Source organism: Sciurus carolinensis, chromosome 4 (assembly GCF_902686445.1).
Source record: "Sciurus carolinensis chromosome 4, mSciCar1.2, whole genome shotgun sequence".
In the NCBI taxonomy this organism is placed as follows: domain Eukaryota; kingdom Metazoa; phylum Chordata; class Mammalia; order Rodentia; family Sciuridae; genus Sciurus; species Sciurus carolinensis.
In genome coordinates, this window is record NC_062216.1 from 157,705,824 (window position 1) to 157,723,558 (window position 17,735).

General features: G+C 40.7%; 1 protein-coding gene and 1 pseudogene across 1 annotated transcript in view; both read right to left on the bottom strand.

Moving 5' to 3' along the window:
* Positions 1–17,077, bottom strand: part of Gnptab (N-acetylglucosamine-1-phosphate transferase subunits alpha and beta) — a 77,001-nt gene extending 59,924 nt beyond the window's left edge. Inside the window, exon 1 of the mRNA XM_047550162.1 lies at positions 16,704–17,077. Coding sequence (XP_047406118.1) covers positions 16,704–16,820 — 117 coding nt within the window. The 5' untranslated portion in view covers positions 16,821–17,077. The remainder of the gene's footprint in view (positions 1–16,703) is intronic.
* LOC124982195 (eukaryotic translation initiation factor 4E type 2-like) lies at positions 5,659–6,352 on the bottom strand (annotated as a pseudogene).
* Positions 17,078–17,735: the final 658 nt, after the last annotated feature.

Consider the following 17,735-nt stretch of genomic DNA (forward strand, 5'->3'; position numbering starts at 1 on the left):
GAGCCACATCCCCAACCCTATTTTGTATTTTATTTAGAGACAGAGTCTTACTGAGTTGCTTAGTGCCTCACTTTTGCAGAGGTAAAACTTTGAACTCGAGATCCTCCTGTCTCAGCTTCCTGAGCCACTGGGATTAAGGAGTTATTTATTAATGATTATAGTTTCTGTTTCAGATGATGAAGTATTTTGGAAAGAGGTGGTGATGGTTGTATAACATTGTAAGAGTAATTAATGTCACCAAGTTATACACTTTAAACTAGTTAGAAGTGCCAAATTTTATGTCATATGTGTTTTACCACAATCATTTAAAGAAACAAATAAATCATTACAATACCTTCTCCTCAAAAAAATAAAGGAACATTATCAACACCTCTGTTGAAATGGGTCAATGAAACGGAACAATTCCTTGAAAGTTACAATCCACCAAAACTCAAATAAGAAGAAATAGATAATTTGAATAGGCCTACATTTATTAAAGAATTTGAGTCAAAAAGCAATAACCATCCAAAGGGGTAAAAAATCCTACCATATCCAGATGGTTTCAATGGTGAATTCTACCAAACACTTATGGGAAAAAATGATACCAATTTTCTACAATCTCTTCCAGAAAACAGAAGCAGGGGAATACTTGTTAGTTTATGCTATGAGGCCAGTATCACCCTACTACCAAAACAATACCAAGACATTACTACAAAGCAAAACCATTTTACTGCATATGAATTTCCAGTTTTCCCAGTATTATATGCAGTAAAATAAAACTAAACCCCTATCTCTCACCCTGCACAAGACTCAACTCAAAATGGATCAAGGACCTTGGAATTAGACCAGAGACCCTGCACCAAATAGAAGAAAAAGTAGGTCCAAATCTTCATCATGTTGGCTTAGGACCAGACTTCCTTAACTAAGATCCCCAGAGCATAAGAAATGAAAGCAAGATCAATAAATGGGATGGATTCGAACTAAAAAGCTTTTTCTCAGCAAAGGAAACAATCAACAATGTGAAAAGAAGCCCACAGAGTGGGAGAAAATCTTTTCCACACACATTTCAGAGAGAGCACTAATTTCCAAAATTTATAAAAACTTAAAAAACTTTACACCAAAAATACAAAGAACCCAATCAATAAATGGACTAAGGAACTGGGCAGACACTTCACAGAAGATATACAATCAATCAACAAATATATGAACAACAAATATATCAACATATCTAGTAATTAGAGAAATGTAAATCAAAACCACCCTAAGATTTCATCTCAATTCAATTAGAATGGTTATTATCAAGAACAAAAGCAATAATAGGTGTTGGTGAGGATGTGGGGAAAAGGTACACTCATACATTGCTGGTGGAGTTGCAAATTGGTGCAGCCACTCTGGAAAGCAATGTGGAGATTCCTCAGAAAACCTGGAATGGGCCCACCTTTGACCCACTTATCCCACTCCTCGATTTATTCCCAAAGGACTTAAAATCAGTATACTGCAGTAACACAGCCACATCAATGTTTATAGTAGCTCAACTCACAATAGCTAGATTGTGGAACCAACCTAGATGCCCTTCAATAAATGAATGGATAAAGAAAATGTGGTAATATATACACAATGGAATATTATTCAGCCATAAAGAAGAATAAAATTATGGCATTTGCAGGTAAATGGATCCAGCTGGGGAATATCATGCTAAATGAAATAAGCCAATCCCAACAAAACCAAAGGTTGAATGTTTTCTCTGATAAGTGGATGATGATATATAAGGTGTGGAGTGGGTAAGAGAAGAATGGAGGAACTTTGGATTGTGTAGAGGGAAATGAGGGGAGTGGGGGTCAGGGGAAGGAAAGATAGTGAAATGAAGCAAACATCATTACCCTATGCACACGTATGATTACACGAATGGTGTGAACCTACCTCGTGTACAACCATAGAAATGAAAAGTTGTACCCCATTTGTGCAAAATGAATCAAAATGCAGTCTGTAAAAATAAAAATAAATAAGGGGGAAAAAAAGCAAAATCATACACCAGTATCTCTCATGACCACAGATGTGGAAATTCTCAATGAAATATTATCAAATAAAATCCAGCAATATATATAAAGAATTATATACCATGAACAAGTGGGATTTATGCAAGTCTGGTACAACATTCTAAAATCAATGAATAGAATCTTCCACATCACAGGTTAAAGAAAAAAAACTAATATGATCATACCAATAAATGTAAAAAAAGCATTTGACAATTCAACATACATGATAAAAAAAAAAAAAACCAGTAAACTGGAATACAAGAAAATTTCTTCAACTAAAAAAGAATATCCACAAAAAAATTATAACTAATATCACAGTAATGAGAAATGACATGCTTTCTCCCTAAAACAGGAAACAAGACAAGCATGGAATTTAATCACTCCTATTTGCCATTATACAAGGGAAGTCCCAGGTAATTCAATGAGACAAGACAAGGCAATAAAAGGTAAACAGAATTGGGAAGGAATAAAAAAAAAAAAACTGTCTTTGTTTATAGACGACATAATTGTCTACTAAGAATATCCCAATGAATAAAAAATTTTCCTGAAACTAACACACAATTATAGTAAGGTTTCAAGATAAAAAAAAGTAACATACAAAAGTCAATTGCTAGTGCAGGCCATATAGCCCATCTGGTAGAGTGCCTGACTTGCATGCTTGGGGCCCGGGTTCGAGTCCCCAGCACTGTGGGATTGTGGAAATAACAAACAAAAGTCAATTGCTTTCCTGTATGACAGCATGAACAGCTGAAATTTGAAATTTAAAAAATATACCAACATCTAGGTTAGCACCTCTCCTGAAGTGAATGAAAAGATAAGCCACAGACTAGAAGAAAATATTTGTAAAATGGATATCTGAAAAAGAACAGGTGTCAAAAATTTATAAGGAACTCTTGAAATTCAACAATAAGAAAACAATTCAATTAAAAAATGAGAAAAAATCTGAAGATACCTCACCAAAGACATACAGATGGTAAAAAAAAGCATATGAAAAAATGTTTAACATCATGTAATTAGGGAATTACAAGTTAAACCCCGAGAGACTATTCATGGAAAAGGCAAATCCGTGATGGAATGGAAAAGGCAAAATCCATAACACTGCCATCTGGTGAAAATGGGGAACAACAGGAACTCCCATTTGTTGCTGGTGTGAATGCAAATGGTATAGACACTTCAGAAGAGTTTGGCAGTATCTTTCAAAGCTAAACCGAGCCTTATCACACAATCCAGCGATATTCAGCAGGTATCTACCCAATCCTGCTGAAAAATTACATCTACACAAAAACCTGCCCACAAATGTTTATAGCAGCTTTATTCATAATTGCAAAAAATTGGAAGCAACCAAGATGTCCACCAATAGGTAAATGGCTAAGCAAACAGGTACATCCAACACAATGGATCATTATCCAGGGATAAAAAGAAATGAGTTATCAAGTCCTGAAAAAACATGGAGGAAATTGAAAGAAATATTGCTAAGTGAAAGAAGTCAATCTGGATGATTCCAAAAAAATGACATTCTGGAAAAGGCACAACCGTTGTGGGGGGAGCCATGCATAGGTAGAACCTAGGCAGGGCAGCAAACGTAGTCTTCATGACACTGTAATGGCAGATACTTAACTTATTTATGCTTTTATCAAAACCCATAGAACTATCCAACCCAAAGAATGAAACCTAATATAATTTATGTACATTAGCTAATGAAAAGTATATCAAGATTGGTTCATCAATTTTAACAAGTATACCACACTGCTGGAAGATGTTAAAAACAAGGGAAACTGATAAGGGAGAGAGGGTATATGGGAATTCTCTGTACCTTAAAATTGTTCAAAAATATAAAGCCTACTAAAATTTCATACACATACACACACAAACTAAACTTATTATTTTCTTTTAAATTCAAATTTAGAAACTGCTCACCACATGTGACCTTTCCATATCTGGACAGTATGAAAAAAATATCTCCACACTCAGCTTACTTCCAGGCTTCTAGGAGCTGGAGATACGGAAGTGAATATATAAGAAAGAAAAGCCCTCACTCTCACGGAGCTTATATTTTAGGAAAGAAATTAAGACATTAAGTAAGAAAACATACATATCCACATACAATTTCAGATCCATTCCCGAAGGTGTTACTGAGCTGAGAACTGCCTAACAGCAAAGAGCTTGCTATGGGATGACATGGGACAAAGCTCTACAGACTGATGTGACAGCCAGTGCAAAGTTCCCAGGGGACTAGTGTAATGTGTTCAGGGCACAAAAACAAGGTGACTGCACCAGCTGTGTGCCCGAGCCTTGGCAAGTATCTGCCTGAGCTGTGAGAAGGTCAGCTCAGGTTGGCCCACTGGTCCTAAGAGGAGGAGGGACATGGCGCTAAGTCCACCAACCCACACCTGATCACACTGATGGGTTGACTGACCCTGTCCTGCACATCCCAGGGAATAAATAATTGCCATTTTAAGTCAGGAGCTGGCAGTATTTTTCTGAGTAAAATAGTAAACATCATAGACTTTACAGGTCATATGGTTTCTGCCCCAACTCTTCAATTCTACCATTGTGCAAAATGTGAAGTAGCTATAGACAACATATAAACAAAGTGACAAGGCTTGTTCCAAAAAAAACCTTAATTTATATGCATTGATATTTAAATTTCATAAAATTCTTATATTGTTGTGAAATACTATTTTTTAATTTTTAAAAACCATGTAAAATGTAAAAATCATTCCTAGATTAATTACAGGTCACACAAAAATAGGCATAATTTATTGCTCTTGCTTTAAGTCAGCAAATTTTAAGGTACTTTGTCCTGGAACATTTTTGTACAAATAGTTACATGACACACAGAGGTTACACGATACAGACTGCTCAGAAGGGGCAGGTGGCACATTTAGGTTCTTATATGCAGGTCATCAGAAAAGGTCTGGATGTTCCACTATATGCAACAGGCATGACTCAGTTTTTAAAATGTGCTCTGGTTGTAGTGAGAACAGTTTAGAATAGAGCAAGAGTGGTGAGTGCTTACAGCAGCCACCGGTTCTCTTCCACTGCAGTCACCTTCCATCTTTACTCTAGAACAACTGCTCCAAGCACAGATTTGATTTCATCACTCCCTTGCTTCAAATCCTTTGATGGTCCCATTTCCTTCAGGATGAAACCAAATTCCTTAGCAGCATCCAATAAGCAAGTCCTAAGTCAGCCCCTACCTGTCTCTCCAGCTTCAATTTCTTACCACCCCCAAAATGCTGCTGCTTGCTCTTCAGGTGATAATGTCTCATATACACCGTGAGACCCACAGTGTCCTTCACTTTAAAAGGAAAAGAAACAAAAAGCTCCTATTTCTTCCCTCACCATCATCTCCTTTTAGACCAAGTGCACTCCATCTGAGAAAGCCTGCCTGGCACCCAAGCCTCTCTCTTCAACTTCATTTATCACGATTTTTTAGCATCATTAAGTGAGCTCAACTGCTACTGTTGTTGCTAGGTGTGTGTCAGTCTGTTCTTAAAACATCAAATGTTTTTTCAATTCCCCTTGTTCAGAACAGAAGGATCTACCAGGGGCATGCCAACAAAACAAGAGACTTGTGACACCAGCTTCAATGAAGTGCCATACAGACAAGGAGAGGGTCATGTCCTACTTGATGCAGCTTCTACAGGATTTGAGAAAGGAGACTTTGGGACCCCAGGTTGCCTGGGATTCTGATGCTGTTGGTGTGCTTTGTATGCCATAATGGTGTTGGGATGCAGGCTAAGCACTTGCTGAAGCACATCATGGATTCAGGCTGGGGCTGCTTGGTCACTGGCAGTGTTATTACATATTGAAACAATACCCTCCTAGAAGTGGACAGAGACCACAGCCCCACAGATCTCCTCAACCAAGAACTGTTCCTCCAACATGGTGGGGAGGAGATTCTCCCAGTTACAGGAGGCCAAGCCCCTCTGTAAAAAATAATCCACTTGTCACCATTTTTATTTGCATCAACCTCCCACATGGGTTTCATTCCTTCTTTGAAGAGTCAGAAGTCGCTATGCCTTACAGGTGCCCAGGGCATACCATATGACTGTAAAGCCCCCACAACTGTTCCACAGAGGCATAGATGATGATTGGTTTGATATTCTGTTCACAGTTTCTTGAGTTGGTGAGACAGCCTGGAGTCCTCCTGGAGCACCCGAAAATGTCTGTACTGCAGAGGATGATCTGCTGATCCAGGGTCAGCAGCCCATCTCTTGTTGCAGCTCTCTTGTCTCATTCCATTTTTCTTTCTCACCATTTTTCTGTGTGCTGTTTTCTACATTCTGATCATGGTCTCCACCGATATCTCTCACAGTACTGAATTTATTCATCCTCTCATCCCTGCTGTTGCCCCACAATGCATTTTATCAGTGCATTTGCTTGCCCATCTCTCTGTCTGGATTGAGTGTTTCAAAAGCAGAAAGAAACTTGCCTGTAGTATGAAACAGAGAACCTGGTCCACAGTAAACACCTCCATAAATCTCTTGTAGGAACAGATTCTGAAAACTTGGTAAAGCCTTATAGCTTTGGAATTAACAGAAGAAAAAAAGGACATTAAAGGAAGGAGGTAATGAAGCAGGGAAAAGGTTTATCAAAGGGAAAGGATAAACTAAAATCCTAAAAGAAGAAACAATTTTAGGAAGTAATTTTAAAGTAAGCCATGTGATTTTTAGTCTGATCACAGAATATATTTCGCCCTGCATGAGTGTGACTTGATTATGCATCACAGCTGTGACAATCAAGTCTGTAACATTTCTGAAAGATCACTTTTTTCCTGTTTAATTTAGTGCACATATGAATCATACACCAGCTGACTAAAAAGATACCGCATCTGGATCACAAGATGGGAACAAATTATTCCAAGTTTGGACAAATATAAAAAGATATATTGTGAATATACATCATCCATTAGTTATACTGGTTTGTTACATTTTAGAAGAAATGAGAGAGAAAGTCTATAGTGCAATTATAAAGTGCAAGCTATATCAAATTAATCAAGCACTTGCCACCTCTGCTGTTACATCAAATATAATAAAACACACTGAACTAATCATTGTGAGTTTTTCTGCTGTCTCTAGGGGAAGATTACCAGGTGGGCATTAGCCCAGAGGGTAGGTCCCTGACTTCTGTATTCATGAGCATCCTGACCAGAAGAGCACTCCCAAGAGGGGACATATGGTACCTAATTAGCATTTACTGAACATCTTCCACCAGGTACTTTGCAAGGTGTCTTGTACACATTAGACACCTCATTTAATCCGCCTTTCCTCACTAGGGTACATCACAATTAGTGAACAAAAACAAATTTTGATGCCCTATGTAGTCATTCAACAACTATCCACTGAGTACCTACCGTTAGGGTCTAGGAGAACAAATGAACTTGTCTATTTTGCTTACTTCTGTATCTCAAGATGTTAGTGAAGTGTCTGGGAAACATACACAGATGTCTGGGCCTACTAAACCTTCCAAGGCTCTCCTCTTTCTATGCTCTTTCACTAGCCTAGTACAAGGCTCCTGCAGACTACCCTGCAGCCATTCGTGGCCCTCTAATTCATGATTTCTCAACTTGAGCACCATCAATATTTGGGGCCTGATCATTGTTGTGGGGTTTGCCCTAGCATCACTGAAAATTTGTGGTATTCTGGGTTCCACCCACTAGATGCCGGTACCAAATAACCTTTAATGGCATCCATTGTTCTCAGGATCAACACTGAAGTCCTAAATATCTTAATCTACCAAGTGCTGCAAAAAGAGCACCACCAAATGCAATAATTACTCTCAGATCCACCTTGTCTTGCTTTCCAAATCTAGATATAAGGTCCTTCATCTACCTTCTGAAACATACCCCAACTTCAAGGCCTTCACATTATTTCCTTCGTGGAAAGAAAGCAGGGTTTCTCAGCACAATTGCTTTGGGCAGCTGTACATTAGCAGAATCCCTGGCTTCTGCCCACTAAATGCCAACAGCACTGATACCATCCCAATCAAAAATGTTTTTAGACATTGTGAAATGTCCCTGGGGGTGGCAGGAATACTTAGAGCATAATTCCTGCCCTCTAGAGTCGAGCTCACACAACATCAAAGCAAGTCCCTCCTGACCCCAGCCACCAGAAAAGACTATTCTCACTGCCAGTCCCTTCCCCAATGTCCTCTACTTCTCTGCATCATTTCTCAAAACTGTAATGGAGGAGCATTTACACCAGAATATAAGCCTCTCGTAAGCAGGAACCATGTCTGCTTCCCTCACTACTATATCCCCAGGGGGCTGGTTCAGAGCTTGACAAACATTTACTCTCTTAATGAAAGAGCGAGGCACTCTGCTGTGGCACAGGGACTTGAAGAGAAGAGAGATTCCATCTTGGTTCAGGATGCTCAGTACAGAAATGGCCATTTTCATCTCATAGGCAAGTTCAATTAACTGGTACTAGCCTTGAGAAGCTGTGCATGGAAAAATAAAAGTTTCTTCTGAGACACTGAAATACGAGATGCCACATTTCAAAGGGAAGTGCTGGAACAAGATGCCAAGTTCTCTAAGGAGGGTAGAAAACATCCCAATCGTGGCACAAAGTTCCAGGGGCTGAAGAATAGAGGTTTTTCAGAATCAGCTGGCATTCTGTGACTCTATCCCATGAGGTGGAAACGCTCTCTCCTCCTGATCCAAGCCCAATTAAGAGCTCAACAGGATCACCAAGAGAGCTCACTACAGGTCCATGGACATGGGCAAGCTTGTCTCACACCTGAGAAACATGAAGGGCTGACTGGCTACTGGCTCTGAGGTGAGTACTAGTCACTATGATGGAATCAACCCCAGGGAGGGTGGTGGGCATGGTCATTAAGGATGTCCTTCAAACTCCCTCAGGAGAGAGCAAGTATGGTCACCTGCAAAGCCCAGAGAGCCCTGTGTCTGTTTAGGAAGGACTTTCCTCCCTCACTTCCTTGCCTTCTGCACACTCACAGCATGTGTCACAAGCAGGTTCCTGAGGAGAAAGAGCAGCACTGGCCAAGGTCTCCTTCTGCACCCGTATGCCCGTGCGCCCCTCCTCGACTGCAGGCTTCCTGTCTGCCCAGGCAGCTTGGGAGGCAAGAAACTGCATCAGCTCCAAGTTCCATCATGCCTTGAGAGTAACCACTTTAACTGCTGAAGGGACATTATGTTTTGTGATTTAAAGTGACCACGGCAGTTTGTATAACCCAGACATACAACAGATGTCTTAGGCCCAACTGAGGACCTATTATTCAACAGGACAATCACAGCCAATTGCCCACCCAGGATGTCACTTACCAATTCTTCTTCCACAAGGGAAGAAGAACACAATTATTCAGTGGTTCATTCAGGAAGGTTCTATGACCAAAGGGGGCCAATACCAGGAAAGGATCATTAAGCCTTTGGGCACATTCTTTAACCATCTTCTGAAGAGCTCTCAGAAGTTGAAGGAACCCCAAACTCTTACAGAAATTATTCTGAAACTATGTGTGGGCTCAAGGAGGAAAAAGAACCATGATAAATGTGCACTGTCTGTCACAAGAAGGTGGAGTGGTTGATATGTATATGGGCAGCTTTAAAAATCCCAGCATTTTGGTGGGGATGCAAATTAGTGCAGCCACTCTGGAAAGCAGTGTGGAGATTCCTTAGAAAACTTGGAATGGACCCACCATTTGACCCAGCTATCCCACTCCTCGGCCTATACCCAAAGGACTTAAAATCAGCATACTACAGAGATACAGCCACATCGATGTTCATGGCTGCTCAATTCACAATAGCCAGACTGTGGAACCAACCTTGATGTCCTTCAATTGATGAATGGATAAAGAAACTGTGGTGTATATATATATAATGGAATATTACTCAGCTATAAAGAATAATAAAATTTTGGCATTTGCAGGCAAATGGATGAAATTGGAGAATATCATGTTAAGTGAGATAAGCCAATCTCAAAAATCCAAAAGACAAATGATCTCACTGATAAGCGGATGATGACACATAATGGGGGTGAGAGGGGGGCAAGAATGGAGGAAGGAGGGACTGTATAGAGTGAAAAGACAGGTGGGAGGGGTGGGGGGGGGGAAGGAAAAAATAACAGAATGAATCATTTACCCTATGTAAATGTATGATTACGCAAATGGTATGCTGTTACTCCAAACAGAAACAACACGTATCCCATTTGTTTACAATAAAAATAAATTAAAAAAAAAAAAAAAAGAAAAGAAATCCCAGCATTTAAGACTGAGAGGAAGCAAAGAGTGAAGAAGAATGGGAAGGGTGACCTTGCAGAAGACAGGCAGACTGGGGATTTCCAAACCCACAGAGAGCCAGATGCTGCAGAAAGTCAAGTTCTTCTCTCACAACATGCTAAAATTCATTAATAACATGAACAATATTTAGATCTTAAAAAGAAGTTAGGCCAAATGCTACTATCAATCACCATATTAAATTATATATTGGTTTACTACTGAAAGATTTATGAGGACACAATGAACTGTGTTTAGCAAAGCTCCATATTAAAAAACCCATATGAGAATACAAGTTTCATGGATCAATTAATTAATAAGATATTAAAAACAGAAACTAGCTATTTTTACATCTTCTGCAACAAGGTAAAGGGCTATCACAGACATAATTTTAATGTTAAGGCCAGGAAAAGGGAATGGCTTTCAATTCAAGCCAGTGTCTAGGACATCTGTTGTTCTGACCCATTCTTTAGTAACTGCCTTTCAATTATCCAGTGGGAAGCTCTCTCAGCTCATGTGGTCCAGTTCTAAAAGTCTGCCTCACCCAGACCCCTAGCTCTGGAGATGATCCAGGTGGTTAACAAGGGTATAACAAGGGCACTTGCTCTCTGGGCTAGGCAGGCAGCTCTGGATCTAGCTAGAACTAATAAGAAAGAGAAGTGTTCTGCTGCTGCAGTTACTGAACTGGCAGAATAGAAGCTGGTGTTGCCAGCAACAATCTTTGCTCCCATATGGGAAAAGCCTGCCTGAGAAGTAAACCAAAGTGGAAATGGAGAAAAGGACAAAAAGAGATTCCTAACAACACCTGGAGTTGGACTGAGCACCCCCAATCCAACTCTGCCAGAGACTCACACTATATCGTCAATTATATCAGCTAATCAGAAAACTTTTTTAGTAAGCCAGGTCTGAACTGGGTCTGCCACTTACAACCTAGTGCTGTTAATTAACACCAACAGCAATTTGAAACCACTGGGAATTCAAAATGTAAGAGGGTCACAAACTGTCTGATATTACCAAGCATATACCCAAATTATTCCTAAATATTCTTATTGCCCTAAATAGTCTTGCCTCCCTAAAGTTTGTGCCATCTTGTAAAGGTCTCTAAGCCTCCTCTAAGATGTTTCAACCCACAATGTTTCAACCTCCAATAGTTCTAAAACAATTTTTTTAACAATGAAACTTTTTCTTTCTCTGCTGCCTTTCTAAGTACTTCCTGTGTACCCATTCAGGCACTCAATTACTTCCTCCTTTGTACCATTACTCACTCCTGATCCATGTTGTCACCTCATCTGAACTAGACAAGGAAGGCCCAAGGCCTCTATATGTCTGACAGTGCCTTGCACTGTACTGTGGACATTCTAACACCAGGTCTCTGGTCTTCAAAAAAAGTTACCAGAACATGAATGATTTCAGAGCATGAGAATGGGCACATTATAATCAGATCAATCGTGTTTGAAAAATAAAAGATGACTACGGACACTCCGAATCACAATAGAAAACTTTACTGGGAATGAGCTTGAAATGATGTTGGTTGAATGTCCAAAATTCATTCATTCATCTGTCTGTCCATCTAACGAGTATTTACTTGGCCAAACACTTTCTAGGTGCTCAGAATGTATCAGAGAATAAGACAAGGTACCTGTTTTGATAGTTATCTGGGCTGTGAATCACTCCCAAGTCCCTCCAAAGAAAGAGATCTTTTTAAAAATGCTGTGTGGGCCCTGGCATTTTCTCAGCAACAGTAATGCCATAATATTATATATAGTTAATGCTTTTTATGTGAAGCACCCAAAAAATATATATTTGCAGAACATTAAACCTAAAATGGGAGGAGGGGCTTAGGTATCTACTCTAATAGTTTTTAACTTTATTTTATTTATTTATTTTTATGTGGTACTGAGGATGGAACCCAGTGCCTCACACATGCTGGGCAAGCGCTACGCCACTGAGCCACAACCCCAGCCCCCTCTAAAAGTTTTAAAACAACTTTTTTAACAATGAAACTTTCTGCACCAAAAAGAAATTATAAAACGATAAGAAGGGATGACCCCAACCAAAAAGGCAACTCGGAATAACTCAATTTGGGAACCACTGAGAATCAGTTTGTGCTGGAGCTAGATCAGGTCAGACGGTTTCCTCTCGGACCAGATCTCTTTCCACTTCACCTATTTGTTGCGTAGGACCAAGAACACACTCAAAATGTGTTCATTTAATGAATTAACTAATCAAACGCCAACATGATAATTCTTTCTTGAAATTGGAACAGTATGAGAAGTCACTGAGGCTGAAGGTAACCTGAGCTATACTCAGTTTTTTTTAAATGCTTTTCCCCCCTGAAAAATAGTATCTCATTAATACAAAATGATGACAGACAGAAAAGAGGCGAGCCAAAGGGCACAGAGAAGCCAGGGGGAAAGTACCATCCAGTAGGAGTAGACTCTATCTGAACCTATCTGACTGACTTTCTTATGCAAGTTAGTTTTTGGATATTTGCTTCCACACTGAGTTCATGTAAGTGAGTGATATATCTTACATATACACACAAAAGGCACACAGATACACACATACACGGGTTTCTACAATTCTTTATTCACGATCCTGAAATCCAAAAAACCCTAAAGATGAAAGATGGCTTTGTACCTTAGAGCAAACTTGACCTAACCTGAACTTGTCTGTGGCAAAACTTGACCTAAACTGACATAAGGCTATTTATAGTTTGTATTTTCCTTACTGAGAATATTCATATATTTCACTCTAAAAACAACAAGGGCTGGGGTTGTGGCTCAGTGGTAGAGCACTTGCCTAGCATATGCGAGGCACTGGGTTCCATCCACAGCACCACATAAAAATAAATAAAATAAAGGTCCATCAAGAACTAAAAAAAATTTTTTAAAAACTACCACCATCCTGATGTTTAATTATAATGCTACAATTCTAGAAGTTTCTGGTAAGAAATTGTGTACTTGTATATAAATAGTTCAACTAAATAATAGAAATAAATTATAAATTGTTTACCTCAAAAATATATCTTAAAATATATACATTAGCAAATAAGATGGAATGAATATTTAAAATAAGATGTTTCTGAGCTAAAAAAGATCTTAGGAGCATAACCAATCTAGTGCTCTCATTTGTAAATGGGAAAACTAAGGCTCCTAAAGACCATACAACTTGCCCAAGTCATGGAGTTTACAACAGACAAGCTCCTGCCTGCTACCCTCACACTAAGGCAATGCACTTCTGTGACCATTAGTCCCCATTCTCAGGGCCTCCCCCATGGGGTGCCACATCTGGATCCAGTTCTACTTTTGTTTTATCAGAGTTCCCAAGGGTTCTCTAGAAAATACTTGGCTCAACTAAAGGAATTTAAAAATAAAGTCTTTTTAAATATTTCCCTCCCTCAATTATAAAATTTAGAATAAGTATATAAAAGGCTTATCAAAATGTAGCAAACAGCCAAGCGCGGTGGCACACAGTAGTCTCCCAGTAGCTTGGGAGGCTGAGGCAGGAGGATCACGAGTTCAAAGCCAGCCTCAGCAATGATGAGACACTAAGCTACTCAGTGAGACCCTGTTTCTAAATAAAAATACAAAATAGGGTTGGGGATGTGGCTCAGTGGTTGGGTACCCCTGAGTTCAACCCCCATTACCAAAAAAAAAAAAAAAAAAAAAAAAAAAAAAAATAGCAACCAATACTTCTTACACTGAGGGAAACTAAGATAATGAATTCAAAGTTAACAAGCTAACAATGATCTTAGTCCTTTTATCCATTACAATTAGTAATTAATAAGTCAGTATTGTTAACTATGATCAAAGCATCCTATTTTCAGGGTATATTTTAAAATAAGGATTGAAAACATTGAAATAATTGATGATGATAATAATAAACAGTAGCAGTAGTTACTACCATTTAATGAGGATCTGTTATGTGCCATGAATTATGCAAGATGCTTTACATACAGATCTTGTCTTCAGTATTTACCCTGCAAGGAAGATACTCTTGCTTTCATTTTAAAGATGAGGAAACTCAGAAAGTTTAAGCATTCTTTTCAAGATTAGACAAGGAGGAGACTGGTCTTTTTGAGCAACAGTTAATGTGCGCTTAAAAGAACAGTCTCAGAGCCAAGTTGCCTTACTTTGAAGCTCATCACTGCCATGAATTAGCTGTATATCTTGTGCAAATGTCTGTTTCATCACTTATAAAATGGGTACATAATAGTACCCATGTCATAGGGGTGATATGAGGATTAAATCGCCTGGTAAGGCCTATGTAAATATGAGTTATTATCATGACCATTATTACCTGGAGTCAGCATTCAAACCCAGATCTGCCTAATCCTGCTTCTCCTCTTTTCCACTGGCCTGTACAAGTTAACCACAGCCAGCTGTCTCCGTTTCCCATGCCACCTGTTGACATTCTTTGCCTCTCATTTCTCTTGTCTGTTCAAATTTTAAGGTCTTTGGCCACTTCAAAACAGTGATAAATGTCTTTTTTGGGGGTGCTAGTGGTGAATGAATGAAAGCAAAAAAAAAAAAAAAAGAAGAAAGTGCATAAGATGAAAATTCTAACAACTGGTGCATTTAAGTCAACTTTATACTGCAATGGAGTTAAATAGCTAACTTAAAATTAATCAGAGTAAGAAAACCATCCAAAAGCTATGAGACACTTGTGCACAGATACACTAAGTTGTAACACATGAAACAAAGAACGCAGGTAGAATAACATTAAACAGATATTCCACACTTACAATCTGGGGCTTTCTATATCTTACCTATAACTTTTTCTATTCTTTCTTTCCCTTTTTTTTTTTTTCTTATTTTGTAGTTTCTAGAACTACATACTGAAAGTACACACTTGGAAGCATGTCATATAATTCAGTCAGACATTAAACAAATAGTCTGCATATACTGGCAGTATCTGACACTACACTTGGGTCACAGTTACAGTATTTACACAGTATCTTTTCTTATGGAGCTAATAATCCAGAATGGGTACATATTTCGAGCAAATATATAGGTGGCATTTCTTAAAAAAAAAAAAAAAAAAAAAAAAGTTAATTTTAAAATCTTTTGCAACTTTCTAACAAAAACAAAAACAAAAAAAACCAAGTAGATTGATTTTAAACTACCTAACAATACAATTTTTCTGTTATCAAAAGTGGTGTTCTCTATAGTCACACACTTTCTCAATGCTGAATTGTTCATCTTCTCCATACACTTGTTAAAGATCAAAGAATATTGTGTTGGGGCTGGTGGCGTGGCTCAGTAATAGGGCTTGCCTTAGCATTCAGGAGGCAAAAAGGAAAAAAAAAAAAAAAAAGGCCCCCAGCCCCAAGGACACTGTATTAGACAATACAATAGTTATTAAATAACTATTAAGTCTAAATCAAAGGGTTACTTCAAACCAGAAAAAATGTTTAAAGTATATATCCAAATAGGCACAAAACCCACTGAACCTGGGTGTTGCTGGCTCCCACACCTGTTGCCTGGAACCTCTGAACTTGACAGTGTAACTGAACTACTTTATTGCACAGTAACTGAGAGCCGATCAAGAAAGGCCGGGTTTATGTGATTTAAATTATTAGCATATCCCACGACCCAAGGGCCTGTGCTGGCTACCAAGAGGTCTGGGGCAGGAGTCCAAGTTACCCAGTCCTTGCCACATGACAGGGGGCCCTATTCTCTGCTGGTCTTGGAGTAGTAAGGAGGGGCCTCTGGAGTGGCCAATATATCTTTAACATCAGTGTGTGCGCACCTATCAGGAGGGCCTCCATGCATCAACTGACACTGCTGTCCAAAATAAGAAAGCAAACGTGAAAAATAAAATTAAAAAAAGAATCCTCTCACAACCAAGTGCTTTGAATTTGAGGCCAGTACACTTTTCCCGCTGCAAATTCACATTAAAAAAATAAAATAAAAAACAAACAGGTTTCTTGCACAAAAGTTTTGAGATATGGGAAGAAATGGGATTAACAAGACAGATTAAGAAGATAAAGTGCTTTGTCAAAGGTGACAAGATTAGTAGGGTGGCACCAAGGGAGAGAAACTGAGGGAGGGACAGGAAAGGAGGGCTCAGGAGCGCTTCGGAAAAACAGGGCAAGACAACCTCTAGGTCGGGCGAGAGAGCTTCAAGAGGGAGGGCAAGGCCTGAGGGAGAGCGCCAAATGACAGGGACCCCGGTGACGGTACCCGAAGGAGGGGGACTCGGCAGAACCAGCGTCTTTCCCCAACAGCGTGGGGAGGACAGATCTCCACCCCAGATGCTGAGACCCGTGCCGGGGAGGAGATGCGAGCTCGGGCTGCCTCGGGGAGCCGCAGGCGTGGGGCTGGTCCCGGGGCTGCAGGGAGGGTGGGAGAAGCGCGGCGCGCCCGGCGCGGGCACCGGGGCTCGCTGGGCAGGGCAGGGACCCGGGTGCCGTGCGCATCCGCAGGCGCCGGCAGCGCCGCTACTCACCTCTCCGAACTGGAAGGCGGAGACGATGGTGACAACGACGCCCACGAAACAGACGTAGAGCCCATACCTGTGGGACAGGCAGGTATAGGTCTGTCTCTGTAAGAGCTTGAGCAGCATCACCCCGGCCGCCGCCACGCCACGCCCGGAGGAGCCAGAGCCGCCGCCGCCGTCTCAATGAGCCGCCATTCAGGGGCTCGGGCCGGGCCGCCGCGCTCAGGTCACAGCCACCCGGCGCCGCGCATTGCCGCTCCGGGGACTGACGCCCGCTGGGCTCCGCGCCGCGGCCGCCGCTTCCGGGAGCCGGGAGCCCACGCCCTCCGCGCAGCGGAGGCGGACCCCAGGTCCGCGCGGCCGGCGCCGCCCGGGTCCGGCCGGGTGAGAGGCGGTGGTGGCGGCGGCGGTGTCGCCAGCGCCACCTGGAGGGCGGAAGGGCAAGAGCAGGTGCGCGCCCTCCCATTTGCGCATGCGCGGCGGGCTCAGCGGGCTGGCCTGGGATCCACCAACCCGGTTGGACTGACAAGCAAGAGAGGACCAGTCCCTGCAGCGGAACCCAGCCTCAGACGATGCTGATAGCAGGAATATTTTTGTGCATAAGGCTTTCTCCGGGCTGGGATGTAGCTCAGTGGCAAAGCGTCTGCCTTGCACTCGCAAAGCCCTGGGTTCGACCCCCAGTTCCAAAAAAGACAAAAAAAAGAACCCCACCAAAAAAAAATAAGATAAAAAAAAAAAAACAACCCTTTTCTACCCTGAACTAAGAAATATTGTTTTTTCCCAGAGCTAAGAGGAGACGCTGTGGGGAGCTTAACCCCCACCCCAAACCCTCCCCTCGCTTCATATTCTTTTAAAGGGGAGACCTTTGGGTTACTATGTGAAACCCGAAGTTCATTTAATCATTAAATAAGTTTTTTGTGTCTTGGTGCCTGGCATAGTGCTTGGTGTCGATTATTCAGAAATTAACTGTCTCTCAGGGAGTCTAGTGGGGGAGATAAACATGTAAACCACTAAATACAAAAGAGTTATGGAAATCATGCA